The sequence below is a fragment of the Salmo trutta genome, chromosome 33 (genome assembly GCF_901001165.1).
Source record: "Salmo trutta chromosome 33, fSalTru1.1, whole genome shotgun sequence".
NCBI classification, from domain to species: Eukaryota; Metazoa; Chordata; class Actinopteri; order Salmoniformes; family Salmonidae; genus Salmo; species Salmo trutta.
The window spans coordinates 32,534,129-32,551,139 of NC_042989.1; the positions used below are offsets into that span (position 1 = coordinate 32,534,129).

The following is a 17,011-nucleotide window of genomic DNA, read 5'->3' on the forward strand; positions in this document are numbered from 1 at the left end:
GTTGAGTATCTGGAGCATCAGCATTTGTGGGTTCGATTATAGGCTCAAAATGGCCAGAAACAAAGACCTTTCTTCTGAAACTCGTCAGTCTATTCTTGTTCTGAGAAATGAAGGCTATTCCATGGGAGAAATTGCCAAGAAACTGAAGATCTCGTACAACGCTGTGTACTACTCCCTTCACAGAACAGCGCAAACTGGCTATAACCAGAATAGAAAGAGGAGTGGGAGGCCCCCGTGCACAACTGAGCAAGAAGACAAGTCCATTAGAGTGTCTAGTTTGAGAAACAGACACTTCACAAGTCCTCAACTGGCAGCTTCATTAAATAGTACCCGCAAAACACCAGTCTCAACGTCAACAGTGAAGAGGCGACTCCGGAATGTTGGCCTTCTAGGCAGAGTTACAAAGAAAAAGCCATATCTCAGACTGGCCAATAAAAAGAAAAGATTAAGATGGGCAAAATAATACAGACACTGGACAGAGGAACTCTGCCTAGAAGGCCAGCATCCCGGAGTCGCCTCTTCACTGTTGACGTTGAGACTGGTGTAATGTACATTTTACTTGACACTGAAAACAGAATGCATTGAAGATGTTGCCAATGAAACTGAATAAAGGTTTGCAAATATTTAGCCATATAAATCCAGCGTAGCTACATGGTATTATAGTGAGGCACTGCGTGGAAAACATGAATGGGTATTCATGTGGTCTTAGCTCCTCAACTAAACCTACTATTGTTCTTTGTGGAGAAAATTATAGGGACAGACGACAACGGCAACAACATCCGAGGAGCCAAGTATTTAAACATGTGTTAACACTTAACTACCCAAGTACACGCCTACTAAATTAGTTTAATTTGGAACTGGAGTCTAGGCACAGAGCCTATTGCACAGTACGCGCTTTGACGTGAGTGAAATGGATGTGTGGAGGACTCTGCCTCCGTGCATGCTATTGGCTTTGCTCTTTTTCTTCATGCATTTTGAAAGTGTGTCAACTTTCGAGCTTACATTGCTACACACCAACGATGCTCACGCTCGGATTGAGGAGAATAGTAGAGAGTCGGGTAAATGTAGTCCAGGTAGTCCTTGTTTCGGTGGAGTGGCCAGGAGGTTCACAAAAATAGCAGACATCCGGAGCAAAGAGCAGAATGTGTTATTGCTGGATGCTGGCGATCAGTTTCAGGGTACTGTCTGGTTCAACTACTACAAAGGGGAGGAAGCTGCGTATTTCATGAACAAGCTTGGATATGATGCGATGGTAAGCCATTTCCATCAAACTTGATGAAATTGTGAATTAGGTATAGTACATTTTATCACACTTTATCTTTCTCAGTATCTCTCACACACACGCACACACACGCACACACACACACACACGCACGCACGCACGCACGCACGCACGCACGCACGCACGCACGCACGCACACACACACACACACACACACACACACACACACACACACACACACACACACACACACACACACACACAGAGACAAAGAGCATGATCTGATATAATAATTCACATAATCATGTAGTGAGACAGGTAACCGTTATCTTTCCCTGGCTTTCAGGCATTTGGAAACCATGAGTTTGACAATGGAGTGGAGGGCCTGCTCCGCCCTTTTCTGCAGAAGGTGAACTTCACTGTTCTCAGTGCCAACATCAAGGCAGATGCAACACTCGCCCCAACTATCAATGGTTACTATCAACCCTACACAACATTCACGATGGACTCTGAAATAGTGGCTGTGGTAGGTTACACCTCAGCGGAAACTCCAGTCTTATCCTTACCAGGTAAAATAGATGGTTTGATTGATGGATCATTTGATGGGTTGCTCGCTTAATCACTAGCTTATTCGAGGAATTTCAGGTCAAGTCACTCAGTTGTGTGACTCACGTTAAACTTTTCTATTGTGTACACTCCAGGTCCACACCTGATCTTTGAGGATGAGATCAAAGCCTTGCAGGTCCAGGTGGATAAACTGATCACTCTTGGTTACAATAAGATCATCGCCCTTGGTCACTCTGGATTTGACATGGATATAGACATCGCCAAGCGAGTGAAAGGTGTGGACCTGGTCATTGGAGGACACACCAACACTTTCCTCTACACAGGTGCCCAATTATTCAGTTGTTACACTGTCATAGCTCTGTGATTACAGCTCTAGATCATAAAAGAAAGTTGAACTATGTGTATGTGTAAACAGGGTTAATGTCCACCATGTCAGCCTTTCACAAGTACCCTCTTGGGTTTTATCATATCAGTCACATTTTGGGAGTTTCTTGTTCAGCAACACTACCGTTCAAAAGTTTGGAGTCACTTAGAAATGTCCTTGTTTTTGAAAGAAAAGTACATTTTTGTCCATTAAAATAACATCAAATTGATTAGAAATATAGTGTAGACATTGTTAATGTTGTAAATGACTATTGAAGCTGGAAATGGCTGATTTTCTATGGAATATCTACATAGGCATACAGAGGCCCACTATCAGCAACCATCACTCCTGTGTTCCAATGGCACGTTGTGTTAGCTAATCCAAGTTTATCATTTTAAAAGGCTAATTTATCATTAGAAAACCCTTATGCAATTATGTTAGCACAGCTGAAAACTGTTGTTCTGATTAAAGAAGCAATAAAACTGGCCTTCTTTAGAATAGTTGAGTATCTGGAGCATCAGCATTTGTGGGTTCAAATACAGGCTCAAAATGGCCAGAAACAAAGACCTTTCTTCTGAAACTCGTCAATTTATTCTTGTTCTGAGAAATTAAGGCTATTCCATGGGAGAAATTGCCAAGAAACTGAAGATCTCGTACAATGCTGTGTACTACTCCCTTCACAGAACAGCGCAAACTGGCTGTAACCAGAATAGAAAGAGGAATGGGAGGACCCGGTGCACAACTGAGCAAGAGGACAAGTCCATTAGAGTGTCTAGTTTGAGAAACAGACGCTTCACAAGTCCTCAACTGGCAGCTTCATTAAATAGTACCCGCAAAACACCAGTCTCAACGTCAACAGTGAAGAGGCGACTCCGGGATGCTGTCCTTCTAGGCAGAGTTGCAAAGAAAAAGCCATATCTCAGACTGGCCAATAATGAGAAAAGATTAAGATGGGCAAAATAACACAAACACTGGACAGAGGAACTCTGCCTCGAAGGCCAGCATCCCGGAGTCGCCTCTTCACTGTTGATGTTGAGACTGTTGTTTAAAATAATAAACTTGGATTAGCTAACACAACGTGCCGTTGGAACACAGGAGTGATGGTTGCTGATAATGGGCCTCTGTACACCTATGTAGATATTCCAATGAAAATCTGCCGTTTCCAGCTACAACAGTCATTTTGTCACAGCTGTCGTGGAAGATAGAATGGGACCAAGGCGCAGCGGGTTGTGTGCTCAACATCTTTATTATAAAAATTAGAACACCACGAAAAAACAATAAAGAAACTAACAACAGGAACAGAGTAGCAGGCTCAACAAAAGCAGTGCTAACAAATAACTACCCACAAGTGACAAACAAAACACACACCTACTTATAGGACTCCCAATCAGAGGCAACTAGAAACACCTGCCTCCAATTGAGAGTCCAGCACCCAACCTACACATAGAAAAACTAACCTAGAACATACCCATAGAAATACAAACATAAACCAGTGACCAACAAACCCCGTAATACATAAATCAACTACCCTCTGCCACGTCCTGACCAAACTACAATAACAAAATATCCTCTATACTGGTCAGGACGTGACACATTTACAACATTAACAATGTCTACGCTGTATTTCTGATCAATTTGATGTCATTTTAATGGACAAAAAATGTGCTTTTCTTTCAAAAACAAGGACATTTCTAAGTGACCCCAAACCTTTGAATGGTAGTGTATGTTACAAACCAAATTGAGATATTGGCATAATTTGATTGAAGCACACACTGTCAAGTGTCAATGTAGCCTGTCAATGTTAAGACACAATGATAAAGTAAAAATGTGAAATAGTCAAGTGGGAGGAAGATAGATAACAGGCCTGTTTGTCATTGTAGGGAGTGTCCCATCTTCAGAGGTGCCGACGGGTCCCTACCCCTTCATGGTGAGGTCTGAGGATGGGAGAGATGTCCCTGTGGTACAGGCTTTTGCCTTTGGGAAGTACCTGGGATACCTCAAGTTGGTCTTCGATAAAGCTGGGAATGTGGTGAAGGCGAATGGAAACCCCATCCTGCTGGACAGCAGCATAGCCCAGGGTAAACTACTGGAAGAGTTGTGACTGACTATCTGGATCTGACTGATAACAATAGACATCAATATGCACTAGCCAACACAGTGGTTGTTTTGGCGGTGTCTGAGGTGGAACTGCGTTATAGCTGTCAAACCAGAAGCAGATCATTGTGTTAACTTATCGCAGACACTGCTATTGGATGCAACAAAACCACATGCGACTTTATATCAGACAAATCCTATGCAGCCGCATTACAAGTTCGAACAATCAAATGCGTGATGTACTATTGTCTACACATCGATTTGACATATTTATATCATCGCTTGAGCCTACACCTTCTATTGACGTTTTGAACTTTTAACACAGTAGAGACAGTAGGAAGGGAGTATTTTTTGACACTCCCGTCCTATCAGCTCATACCGCAGTTACGCAGTTAGTTATCTCCAACACCACCAAAACATCCACTATGCGGATGTCGGACAACGCAGGCTAACGCTCGATCTGATTGAATCGAGGCCTAACTGCAGTCATTGCTTTCCTCTTACTTTTGTTGAACATTCATTCAAAGCCATGTTTTTACACAAAATAACATGACTCCTGTCTCTGGCTCACAGATCCAGGTATCCTTGCTGATGTTGACGAGTGGAAGAAGAACTTGGCCCAGTACTCGTCTCAGTACGTGGGGAAAACCCTGGTGTATCTCAATGGAACCTTTAATGAGTGCCGGTTCCGAGAGTGCAACCTGGGGAACCTCATCTGTGACGCAATGGTGAGTACGTGGCAGACGCTTTCACCATGCGGAATATCATTCTCAGCCCAGGTGGAAGTATCTCAGTCTTCTGTCCATTACAGGTGGACTTGCCCCAGATTGAGGGCTTTCCTCTATACTGAAGTGTGTGACCATTGTGTTTCCACTGACTCTTCTAGATTCATCACAATATCAAGTATGCAGATGAGATCCAGTGGAATCACGTCAGTTTATGCATCCTGAACAGTGGAGGCATAAGGACAGGAATAGATGAAAGTCACAAAAATGGTGTGTCATAACTCATAATGGGTTCATAAAGTGTTTGAAAGTTCTGCCAACTAATTTAAGAATCCTTATATTACTAACTAAACAGTCATTTTAAAGTGGAAAAAGTAGCCACTTTACAGTGATGCCATACATGACTTCAGAAATGAAGGTCCTCACTTCTACAGTGTGAGGCTGTCCTAATAAACTTCTACAGTGTGAGGCTGTCCTAATAAACTTCTACAGTGTGAGCCTGTCCTAATAAACTTCTACAGTGTGAGGCTGTCCTAATAAACTTCTACAGTGTGAGGCTGTCCTAATAAACTTCTTCAGTGTGAGGCTGTCCTAATAAACTTCTACAGTGTGAGGCTGTCCTAATAAACTTCTACCGTGTGAGGCTGTCCTAATAAACTTCTACAGTGTGAGGCTGTCCTAATAAACTTCTTCAGTGTGAGGCTGTCCTAATAAACTTCTACAGTGTGAGGCTGTCCTAATAATCTTCTACAGTGTGAGGCTGTCCTAATAAACTTCTACAGTGTGAGGCTGTCCTAATAATCTTCTACAGTGTGAGGCTGTCCTAATAAACTTCTACAGTGTGAGGCTGTCCTAATAAACTTCTTCAGTGTGAGGCTGTCCTAAAAAACTTCTACAGCGTGAGGCTGTCCTAATAAACTTCTACAGTGTGAGGCTGTCCTAATAAACTTCTTCAGTGTGAGGCTGTCCTAATAAACTTCTACAGTGTGAGGCTGTCCTAATAAACTTCTACAGTGTGAGGCTGTCCTAATAAACTTCTACAGTGTGAGGCTGTCCTAATAAACTTCTACCATGTGAGGCTGTCCTAATAAACTTCTACAGTGTGAGGCTGTCCTAATAAACTTCTACAGTGTGAGGCTGTCCTAATAAACTTCTACAGTGTGAGGCTGTCCTAATAATCTTCTACAGTGTGAGGCTGTCCTAATAAACTTCTACAGTGTGAGGCTGTCCTAATAATCTTCTACAGTGTGAGGCTGTCCTAATAAACTTCTACAGTGTGAGACTGTCCTAATAAACTTCTACAGTGTGAGGCTGTCCTAATAAACTTCAGTGTGAGGCTGTCCTAATAAACTTCTACAGAGTAAGGCTGTCCTAATAAACTTCTACAGTGTGCGGCTGTCCTAATAAACTTCTACAGTGTGAGGCTGTCCTAATAAACTTCTACAGTGTGAGGCTGTCCTAATAAACTTCTACAGTGTGAGGCTGTCCTAATAATGTCACGACTGTCGTCGAAGGAGGACCAAGGCGCAGCGGGATTGTGGACACTCATGTTTATTACTGATAAAAACATGTAAAGTATCCACTTGAGAAAAAACAAAACAACAAACAATACTCACAATGTGACGTGTGGCAGGCTAAACCAAACAAAGCAGTGCTCACAAAAATTCCCCACAAACACACAGACAAACACACCCAACTAATATAGGACTTCCAATCAAAGGCAACACCACACAGCTGCCTTCAATTGGAAGTCCACCCCAATTACCTCTACATAGAAACACCCAACCCAGACAGAACAAAGAAAACCCAACTTCTTCTGCCACGCCCTGACCAACACTTAACACCTACTCCACCTGCTGGTCAGGACGTGACATTACCCCCCCCCTAAAGGTGCAGACCCCGAATGCACCTTCAAAAGAAAAAACACAAAACACCCAAAACAACCCGAAAATTTCCCCCTAACTACAGGGAGGGAAGGGAGGGTGGCTGCCGTCAACGACGGCACTGTGCTACACCCCCCCTCCCCAACCCACCTATGTTGGAGGCGGCTCAGGTTCTGGCCGTTCCAGGCAGTCTGGGCAGTCCGGCGGCTCGGGGCAGTCCGGGCAGTCCGGCAACTCGGGACAGTCCGGGCAGTCCGGCAACTCGGGACAGTCCGGACAGTCCGGCAACTCGGGACAGTCTGGCAGCTCGGGACAGTCCGGGCAGTCTGGCAGCTCGGGACAGTCTGGGCAGTCTGGCAGCTCGGGGCAGTCTGGCAACTCGGGGCAGTCTGGCAACTCGGGACAGTCTGGGCAGTCTGGCAACTCGGGACAGTCTGTGCAGTCTGGCAACTCGGGACAGTCAGGGCAGTCTGGCCACTCCGGCAGTTCAGGGCAGTCTGGCCACTCCGGCAGTTCAGGGCAGTCTGGCCACTCCGGCAGTTCAGGGCAGTCTGGCCACTCCGGCAGTTCAGGGCAGTCTGGCCACTCCGGCAGTTCAGCGCAGTCTGACCTCTCTGGCGACTGTTGACTGGCGGGCAGCTCTGACGACTGTTGACTGGCGGGCAGCTCTGACGACTGTTGACTGGCGGGCAGCTCTGACGACTGTTGACTGGCGGGCAGCTCTGACGACTGGTGACTGGCGGGCAGCTCTGACGACTGTTGACTGGCGGGCAGCTCTGACGATTGTTGACTGGCGGGCAGCTCTGACGATTGTTGACTGGCGGGCAGCTCTGACGACTGTTGACTGGCGGGCAGCTCTGACGACTGTTGACTGGCGGGCAGCTCTGACGACTGTTGACTGGCGGGCAGCTCTGGTGATGGTTGACTGGCGGGCAGCTCTGACGACTGTTGACTGGCGGGCAGCTCTGACGACTGTTGACTGGCGGGCAGCTCTGACGATTGTTGACTGGCGGGCAGCTCTGACGACTGTTGACTGGCGGGCAGCTCTGACGACTGTTGACTGGCGGGCAGCTCTGACGACTGTTGACTGGCGGGCAGCTCTGGCGACTGTTGACTGGCGGGCAGCTCCGACGACTGTTGACTGGCGGGCAGCTCCGTCACACAGCCCTTGTGCCCCCCCCTAAAAAACTCTTGGGGGTGCCTCTCGGTCTCCCAGTCCTTGCCAGCCTTCTTCCGCTGCTTGGTCCTGTGTTGGTGGGGAATTCTGTCACGACTGTCGTCGAAGGAGGACCAAGGCGCAGCGGGATTGTGGACACTCATGTTTATTACTGATAAAAACATGTAAAGTATCCACTTGAGAAAAAACAAAACAACAAACAATACTCACAATGTGACGTGTGGCAGGCTAAACCAAACAAAGCAGTGCTCACAACAATTCCCCACAAACACACAGACAAACACACGCAACTAATATAGGACTTCCAATCAAAGGCAACACCACACAGCTGCCTTCAATTGGAAGTCCACCCCAATTACCTCTACATAGAAACACCCAACCCAGACAGAACAAAGAAAACCCAACTTCTTCTGCCACGCCCTGACCAACACTTAACACCTACTCCACCTGCTGGTCAGGACGTGACAAATAAACTTCTACAGTGTGAGGCTGTCCTAATTATCTTCTACAGTGTGAGGCTGTCCTAATAAACTTCTACAGTGTGAGGCTGTCCTAATAATCTTCTACAGTGTGAGGCTGTCCTAATAAACTTCTACAGTGTGAGGCTGTCCTAATAAACTTCTACAGTGTGAGGCTGTCCTAATAAACTTCTTCAGTGTGAGGCTGTCCTAATAATCTTCTACAGTGTGAGGCTGTCCTAATAAACTTCTTCAGTGTGAGGCTGTCCTAATAAACTTCTACAGTGTGAGGCTGTCCTAATAAACTTCTACAGTGTGAGGCTGTCCTAATAAACTTCTACAGTGTGAGGCTGTCCTAATAAACTTCTTCAGTGTGAGGCTGTCCTAATAAACTTCTACAGTGTGAGGCTGTCCTAATAAACTTCTACAGAGTAAGGCTGTCCTAATAAACTTCTACAGAGTAAGGCTGTCCTAATAAACTTCTTCAGTGTGAGGCTGTCCTAATAAACTTCTACAGAGTAAGGCTGTCCTAATAAACTTCTACAGAGTAAGGCTGTCCTAATAAACTTGTACAGTGTGAGGCTGTTCTAATAAACTTCTTCAGTGTGAGGCTGTCCTAATAAACTTCTACAGAGTAAGGCTGTCCTAATAAACTTCTACAGTGTGAGGCTGTCCTAATAAACTTCTACAGTGTGAGGCTGTCCTAATAAACTTCTTCAGTGTGAGGCTGTCCTAATAAACTTCTACAGAGTAAGGCTGTCCATATTATGGACACCATACATTTATTCTACATTGCTTTCTCAAGGCACCATCACCATGGAGGAAGTTATAGCAGTCTTACCATTTGGGGGCACTTTTGATCTGGTGCAGTTGAAGGGATCAACCTTGAAAAAGGCATTTGAAAACTCTGTCCGAAGATACGGAAGCAGCAGAGGAGAATTTCTTCAAGTTTCAGGTACCAGTCAATAAGTGATTATTTTGGGCACTGTGGTTGAAAAATATAATTGTAGGATATACTGTACATTATATTTATATTTTACATTCCTTTGAATGAAACACCACTCCTGTAATACACTCACTGTGGTCTTTATAGATTTTACTTAATTACTTTCTGTACTTTTTGTATACAGTGTATTGACCAATAAATTGTATTTTTGGATCCCACTGCTTCCACCAAATATAAAGATTGATACTGAAACCCTTTCTGGCTGCTTCAACTTCCCAGGAATCCATGTTGAATACGACCTGTCACGGTCGGTGGGGGACCGTGTGACGTCCTTGAGCCTCCGCTGCTCTCAGTGCCGTGTGCCCAGATACGAATCCCTGGATCCAGACAGGCTGTACAAGCTGGTCCTACCATCCTACATCGCAGACGGAGGAGATGGTTTTACCATGATCAAGGAGGAGAAACTGAAACATGACACTGGTGAGCCCATTGGGCAGGGTGAGATGGTTTGAACAGAACAGGGGCCTGTTCAGGAAGGTGCAAAGATACAGAACTTTTACATTGAAATGACCGTCTGTCATGGAGGATAGGGAATTATAAAACGGTTTGTTTGGATCCTAGATGCTGACTCTACAAGCAGTGTTTCAAACTATGCTGTATTGGTGGTCACAGGCACACTATGGCCTCTAACAGTTCCATCGGAAAATGATCACTGCGCCTCATAAGAATATTATGCCCATGTTGCTGTCGAAACATCTCTTGTATTTATCTCAACTCGCACATTATTTCCCTTTGCTTCCAGCCTAGCATTTATTTTGGTACGGCAGTACCAGTACCAGATCAATGTGGAGCTATATACAGGTATTACCAGTACCAGATCAATGTGGAGCTATATACAGGTATTACCAGTACCAGATCAATGTGGAGCTATATACAGGTATTACCAGTACCAGATCAATATGGAGCTATATACAGGTATTACCAGTACCAGATCAATGTGGAGCTATATACAGGTATTACCAGTACCAGATCAATATGGAGCTATATACAGGTATTACCAGTACCAGATCAATGTGGAGCTATATACAGGTATTACCAGTACCAGATCAATGTGGATCTAGTATATAGTCTAGTGAGTGTAGATATGGTGTGTATAAAGTCTAGTGAGTGTGTATATGGTGTGTATATATAGTCTAGTGAATGTGTGTACAGTCAGTGCAAGATAGAGTCAGTGCAGATAGTTTAGGTATTATTAATTGACTATTTAGCAGTCTTATAAGCTGTTTTGGAGCCTGTTGGTCCTAGAGCTGATGCTCCGTTACCGTTTTCCCGAACTGTAGCAGAGTGAACAGTCTATGGCTTGACACGGCCTGATATAGAGGTCCAGGATGAAGGGGAGCTCGGCTCCAGTGATGTACTGGGCTGTCCGCACCACCCTTTTGTAGCGCTTTGCGATCAAGGGCGGTGCAATTGCCATACCAAGCGGTGATGCAGCCAGTCAAGATGCTCTTGATGGTAAAGCTGTAAAACGTTTTGAGAATCTAAGGGCCCATGCCAAATCTTTTTAGCCTCCTGAGGGGGAAGAGGCGCTGCCGTGCCCTCTTCATGACTGTGCGGGTGTGTGTGGACCATGTTAAGTCCTTAGTGATGTGGATGCCAAGCTCTCCACCCGCTCGACAACAACCCCGTCGATGTGGATTGGTTAGGATACGTGATGAAGCCTGTGGCTGTTGTGCTAAACTCCTCAATTTAATTATGGGGCAACATGTCCAAAAGAACTAACAACCAGATTTTTATCCGGACTATATCTTCATGTGGAACCCTAACAACGCCATTTACCTGTGACTGTATTCATGGTACAGCACTTCCTGGTGTGCCTTATTGCTTAAATTATGTGAGCTCTAATCATTACATTACACCTCACTGAATATACTTGAGAAACAAAATTGTATAAAGTGTATTTGGAAAGTATTCAGAACCCTTTGACATCTTCCACCTTTTGTTATGTTACAGCCTTACTCTAAAATGGATTCAATAATTTTTTTCTCATTAATCTACACACAACACCCCATAATGACAAAGCACAAAAAGGTTTTAGAAAACTTTGCAAAAAACTAAAATAGAAATACCTTATTTACATAAGTATTCAGACCGTTTGCTGTGAGACTTGAAATTGAGCTCAGATGCATCCTGTTTCCATTGATCATCCTTGAGATGTTTCGACAACTTGATTGGAGTCCACCTGTGGTAAATTCAATTGATTGGACATGATTTGGAAAGGCACATACCTGTCTATATAAGGTCCCACAGTTGACAGTGCACGTCAGAGCAAAAACCAAGCCATGAGGTCGAAGGAATTGTCTGTAGAGCTCCGAGACAGGATTGTGTCGAGGCACAGATCTGGGGAAGGGTACCAAAATATTTCTGCAGCATTGAAGGTCCCCAAGAACCAATTGGCCTCCATCATTCTTAAATTGAAGAAGTTTGGAACCACCAAGACTCTTCCTAGAGCTGGCCGCCTGGCCAAACTGAGCAATCGGGAGAGAAGGGCCTTGGCCAAGGAGGTGACCAAGAACCTGATGGTCACTCTGACAGAGCTACAGAGTCCCTCTGTGGAGATGGGAGAACCTTCCAGAAGGACAACCATCTCTGCAGCACTCCACCAATCAGGCCTTTTTGGTAGAGTGGCCAACTGGAAGCCAGTCCTCAGTAAAAGGCACATGACAGCCTGCTTGGAGTTTGCCAAAATGCACCTAAATGACTCTCAGACCATGAGAAACAAAATTCTCTGGTCCGATGAAACCAAGATTGAACTCTTTGGCCTGAATGCCAAGCGTCACGTCTGGAGGAAACCTGGCACCATCCTTACGGTGAAGCATGGTGGAGGCAACATCATGCTGTGGCGATGTTTTTCATCAGCAGGGACTGGGAAACTAGTCAGGATCGAGGGAAAGATGAACGGAGCAGAGTACAGAGAGATCCTTGATGAAAACCTGCTCCAGAGCACTCAGGACCTCAGACTGGGGCAAAGGTTCACCTTCCAACAGGACAACGACCCTTAGAACACAGCCAAGACAACACAGGATCAGCTTTGGGACAATGTCCTTGAGTGGCCCAGCCAGAGCTCGGACTTGAACCCAATCAAACATTTCTGGAGAGACCTGAAAATAGCTGTTCAGCGACACTTCCCATCCAATCTGACAGAGTTTGAGAGGATCTACAGAGAATAATGGGAGAAACTCCCCAAATACAGGTGTGCCAAGCTTGTAGCTCATACCCAAGAAGACTCGAGGCTGTAATCGCTGCCAAAGGTGCTTCAACAAAGTACTGAGTAAAGGGTCTGAATACTTACGTAAATGTGATATTTCAGTTTTGCTTTTTCAGAAATGTGCAAAAATTCCTAAAAAACAGTTTTTGCTTTGTCATTATGGGGTATTGTGTGTAGATTGATGAGGGGGGAAAAACAAGTTAATCAATTTTAGGAAAAGGCTGTATCGTAACAAAATGTGGAAGAAGTCAAGGGGTCTGAATACTTGCCGAATGCACTGTATGTACTGAAGCCCTGTTGGTAGTGAAATTGAATGAAAAATAGGAATAAATAACCCCTGTGCCTCATTATAAATTACAAATAGGCTCATGTAGTAACTATTTTGGAGGACAAATATCCAACTGAAAAGTGTCAAATGAGAAATCAATGTTCTCTGTTTTCTGAAAATGCCTTTGAGTTGTAGTAACCTCAGTTTAATTGGCTGTTGGACGTGGCTGTCTCATCTGGTGAGCATCTGTGTCAAGGTTATGACAAAACACTAGTTTAGGAGACCATGGTGTCATCCTCCTCGATTTGACTAGCAACATCCCAATGAGCAAAAGATGTTGATTTAGTTGAAAATACATATTTTCAACATCTTGTGCTCACTGGGATACAGCTAAGTAAGTAGTTTTCATTATGAACAACAAGCAACCTTTAAAGTTAGATTCAGTGTTACATTAGAATTGGTTGCCATTCAGTGTTACATTAGAATTGGTTGCCATTCAGTGTTACATTAGAATTGGTTGCCATTCAGTGTTACATTATAATTGATTGCCATTCAGTGTTACATTAGAATTGGTTGCCATTCAGTGTTACATTAGAAAATGTTCACATACAGGGTCTGGTGTATGTCCGACCAGTGAGTGTCACTCAAGAGTAACAGCAGGTGTTACCATGAATTAACATTGTGTGAACTCTGGGCCTGTTAAACACTTCAGAGTTGTTTCCCAGACCCAAAGCAAATCTTTGACAGAAGCATATTACTGTACGTACAATCTAAACAACCTTTCCTTAAACATTTTTCATACATGAAAAAATACTTCTGTATTTGTCCTCTAAAAGCTAAAACACTGCACAGATGAAGGCATTGGCTCTGCTGATGTAAGACTGTAATACTGTATATGACATTACATTACAGAGAAGATTAAATAAAAGGCCTTCAACTTCCAGAAAATATCTGTGAAAAAAGTATCCTAGTTATACGAACGCGTAAGCACTTGGAGACCCATTACTACTTCACGAGTACAGGCTTAAAATACTTGTTGACTTTGCTTATGCATGTCATACAGGCTTAAAAAATATGCCATTACAATGCAGTAAACATCTCACAGCGGGTTCAAATGATCTTGTAAATCAACATGGTTTTAGCTAATATTGGTTGTGGCAACCTTGATGCCTTACCTCAAGCCATACAGTGAGTGAATACTGTAGTGCACGTAAAAAAATATATAAAATACTATAACCCTGCTATAGCAACAAAGGATTAAACTAATATTTTCTATACTTTCGCCTATAGGTGATCTGGACATCTCGGTTTTCGCCAACTACATCAAGGAGATGAAGAGGGTATACCCAACTGTGGAGGGCCGCATCAAGTTCAGAAACTCATCCGTGGCGGCTGGGGCCAACTGTCTGACTTTGTTACTGCTAGGCCTGCTGTGGGCCCTGTCCACAAGCCTATGAGAGATTCTTTCCAGAAGATCACAATATGGCAGGTTTCTGTGGTGATGTGTCACATATTTACATTTTTCTAAAATGGCTGCTGTTTACGAGAAAGAGTATTATACTATTTCAAGAAATAATGTATTTATATTTGCATTACTACAGTATATGCAGGTACATACAGGCAAGTGGCACAAAAACTGCCAATCACTTTGTTTTGTCACTTTTATAGAGTCATGTATATTTGTATTTTATTGTTGCAATTTAGTGGTATTGATTGAATTGATTGACATGTTTGTGAAAGTTAATGAAAGCTAAATATTTTAGGTTAAAACCTTTTGATACTCTCAGACCCCTCAAAGATTTAGTAGATGAAGAGCTGGTGCATGTCAAATGTGTATTTTGCATGCAGGATATACAGCAGAGTGCCTTCAGAAAGTATTCATACCCCTTGACTTCTTCCACATTTTGTTGCATTCCAGCCTGAATTTAAAATGAATTAAATAGATTAAGTCAAGGGGTGTGAATACTTTCTGAATGCACTGTACAGTAAGTCTGACTATCCTGTGTGTTCGGGGGAGCTGTTGTGTTTCCACTGAAGTGATGACAGTCCGATGAAGGAATCTAAATAATTGTCACCATTTAGCTCTAAGGCAAGCCAAATCAGATTTGGAAAAACCCATGGTATTAAAACATCACTATTTCCAAGTCTTTCCGGGAAGGCAGGACTGCAAGCTGCCAATGACAGCGGCAGAGTGCAGACTAAAATGAGTCATGGCTCTGAACATGTGCATGTTTACTTCATGATAATTATAGGCCTATAAGGGCAGAAGGCGAGACCTAAATGCAGACACAGGAGGCAGATGGTAGTGCTCCGATATTTATTAACAAAGGGAGTAGGCAAAGGCAGGTCGGGGACAGGCGAGAGTTCATAAACCGGGTCAGAGTCCAAACAGTACCAGGCGATAGGCAGTCTCAAGGTCAGGCCAGGCAGGGGTCAGAAACCAGATCCGAGTCCAAAACAGTACAAGGGGATAGGAAGGCTGTTGGTCAGAACAGGCAGAGTGGTCAGGCAGGTGGGTTCGGAGTCAGTACAGGCAAGGGTCGAAACCAGGAGGACTAGAAACAAACAGAGACTGGGAAAAATAAGAGCAAGGAAAACCGCTGGTTGATTTGGCAAACAAGACGAACTGGCACAGAGAGACAGGAAACACAGGGATATATACACCGGGGATAATAAGCGACACTTGGAAGGGGTGGAGACAATCACAAGGACAGGTGAACCAGATCAGGGTGTGACAAGGCCAGACAAGAAACGATGTGGGGAGGTTTACAAAAGCAGTGACCAAGTTTGATTAATCAGTCTTCAGACATTTTTCTTTTATTATCACAATCATGTTCAGTCACATCCCCTTTTTTCAGTATTATTGTTTTCTGAATCAGTAAAAATGATCACAAGTGCAGCGGTATGAGTGGTTTAAGTGCTGTATGTACAGTTCCAACAACATGCAGCAGATGAAGCCGAGACTAAAGCCAGACAATCCTCTTGCCAAGTCCATGGAGCCACGTTAGTAGCAGTCTGCTGCTGGTTGAAAAAAAAACATAAAATCCACATGTTCAATGTATGTATAAACACTGAAGGCTGTAAAGCCCAAACATCTGTATATGCTGATGCAGTGAAAATAATTAAAAACGTTGAATAATGAAGTAAGCTTTATGTGACATATTTTTCAGTGTGGACCCATTACACATTTTTGATTGTATTAACAATGATTACTGCTGGAATGATTATATGATGAATGTTCTGCTTTATCAGTCGGTAGATCCATACATCAGCATTTCAATAAAGTGAATTAAACATTTAAAAGTATTGTCTGGAAAAGTCGTGTGAATCAAATTACATGTTCCAACACACCTAGTAGAGACTCCTAGCAGACATGCAGGTGCCACACTTTCAATAAGTTACATTGAAATAATCATAACATAACTCATCAATTTACCTTGTTCAGTTCAGGAAACAGTTCTAAAAGAACCAGGTCCAGTCAACTGAGGAAAATAGATGCAAATGAATACAAACTCTGACACATCCTAATCTGGTCTTTTCATCACTGAACTTAAATGTGTTTACTTCTGTTTAAATCATACAGTACAGTCAAACAGCCCTTAAAAGTTGTTGGTGAATTGTGGTAAACTATGTTGTGCAGTGTACTGCACCCTGGGTGCCATACTTACGAACAATAGAACAAGTTTAAGTCCAAGGTTAAGTTTAAGCATCAGCCAATTAAAATCGTTGACATACATTGTAGCTGGTACCAGCAGATAACCTGGCACACGTTAGCCCTATGCTAACCTCACCAGATTGCAGTGATTATTTCCTGTAACAAATTCCTCATCAGCCTATCAAAGTACAGTCCCAAAGACCCTCTAGTCCAGGGGTAGGCAACCCTCGTTCTGGGCACTCCATGTTTTTGGTTTAACTGACCTGGAAGACCAGGTGTGTTGAATTTCGTCAATCACTGATCAATTAGCTCAGTTGGTTAGATGTGGTGCCTAGTTGGAACAGAATCCCTGCAGTACCTGCGGCACTCCAGGAACAGGGTTGC

At 43.7% G+C, this 17,011-nt stretch overlaps 1 protein-coding gene across 1 annotated transcript; it reads left to right on the forward strand.

The window, feature by feature from the left end:
- The first annotated feature begins 892 nt into the window (after nt 1-892).
- On the forward strand, nt 893-14,769 carry LOC115172841 (5'-nucleotidase). Its single transcript, XM_029730641.1, has 9 exons — nt 893-1,252; nt 1,569-1,791; nt 1,924-2,112; nt 4,034-4,231; nt 4,821-4,975; nt 5,134-5,242; nt 9,296-9,445; nt 9,716-9,916; nt 14,263-14,769. Exons 1-9 carry the CDS (start codon nt 911-913, stop codon nt 14,427-14,429), a joined length of 1,734 nt encoding a protein of 577 aa, XP_029586501.1. The 5' UTR covers nt 893-910; the 3' UTR covers nt 14,430-14,769.
- Nucleotides 14,770-17,011: the final 2,242 nt, after the last annotated feature.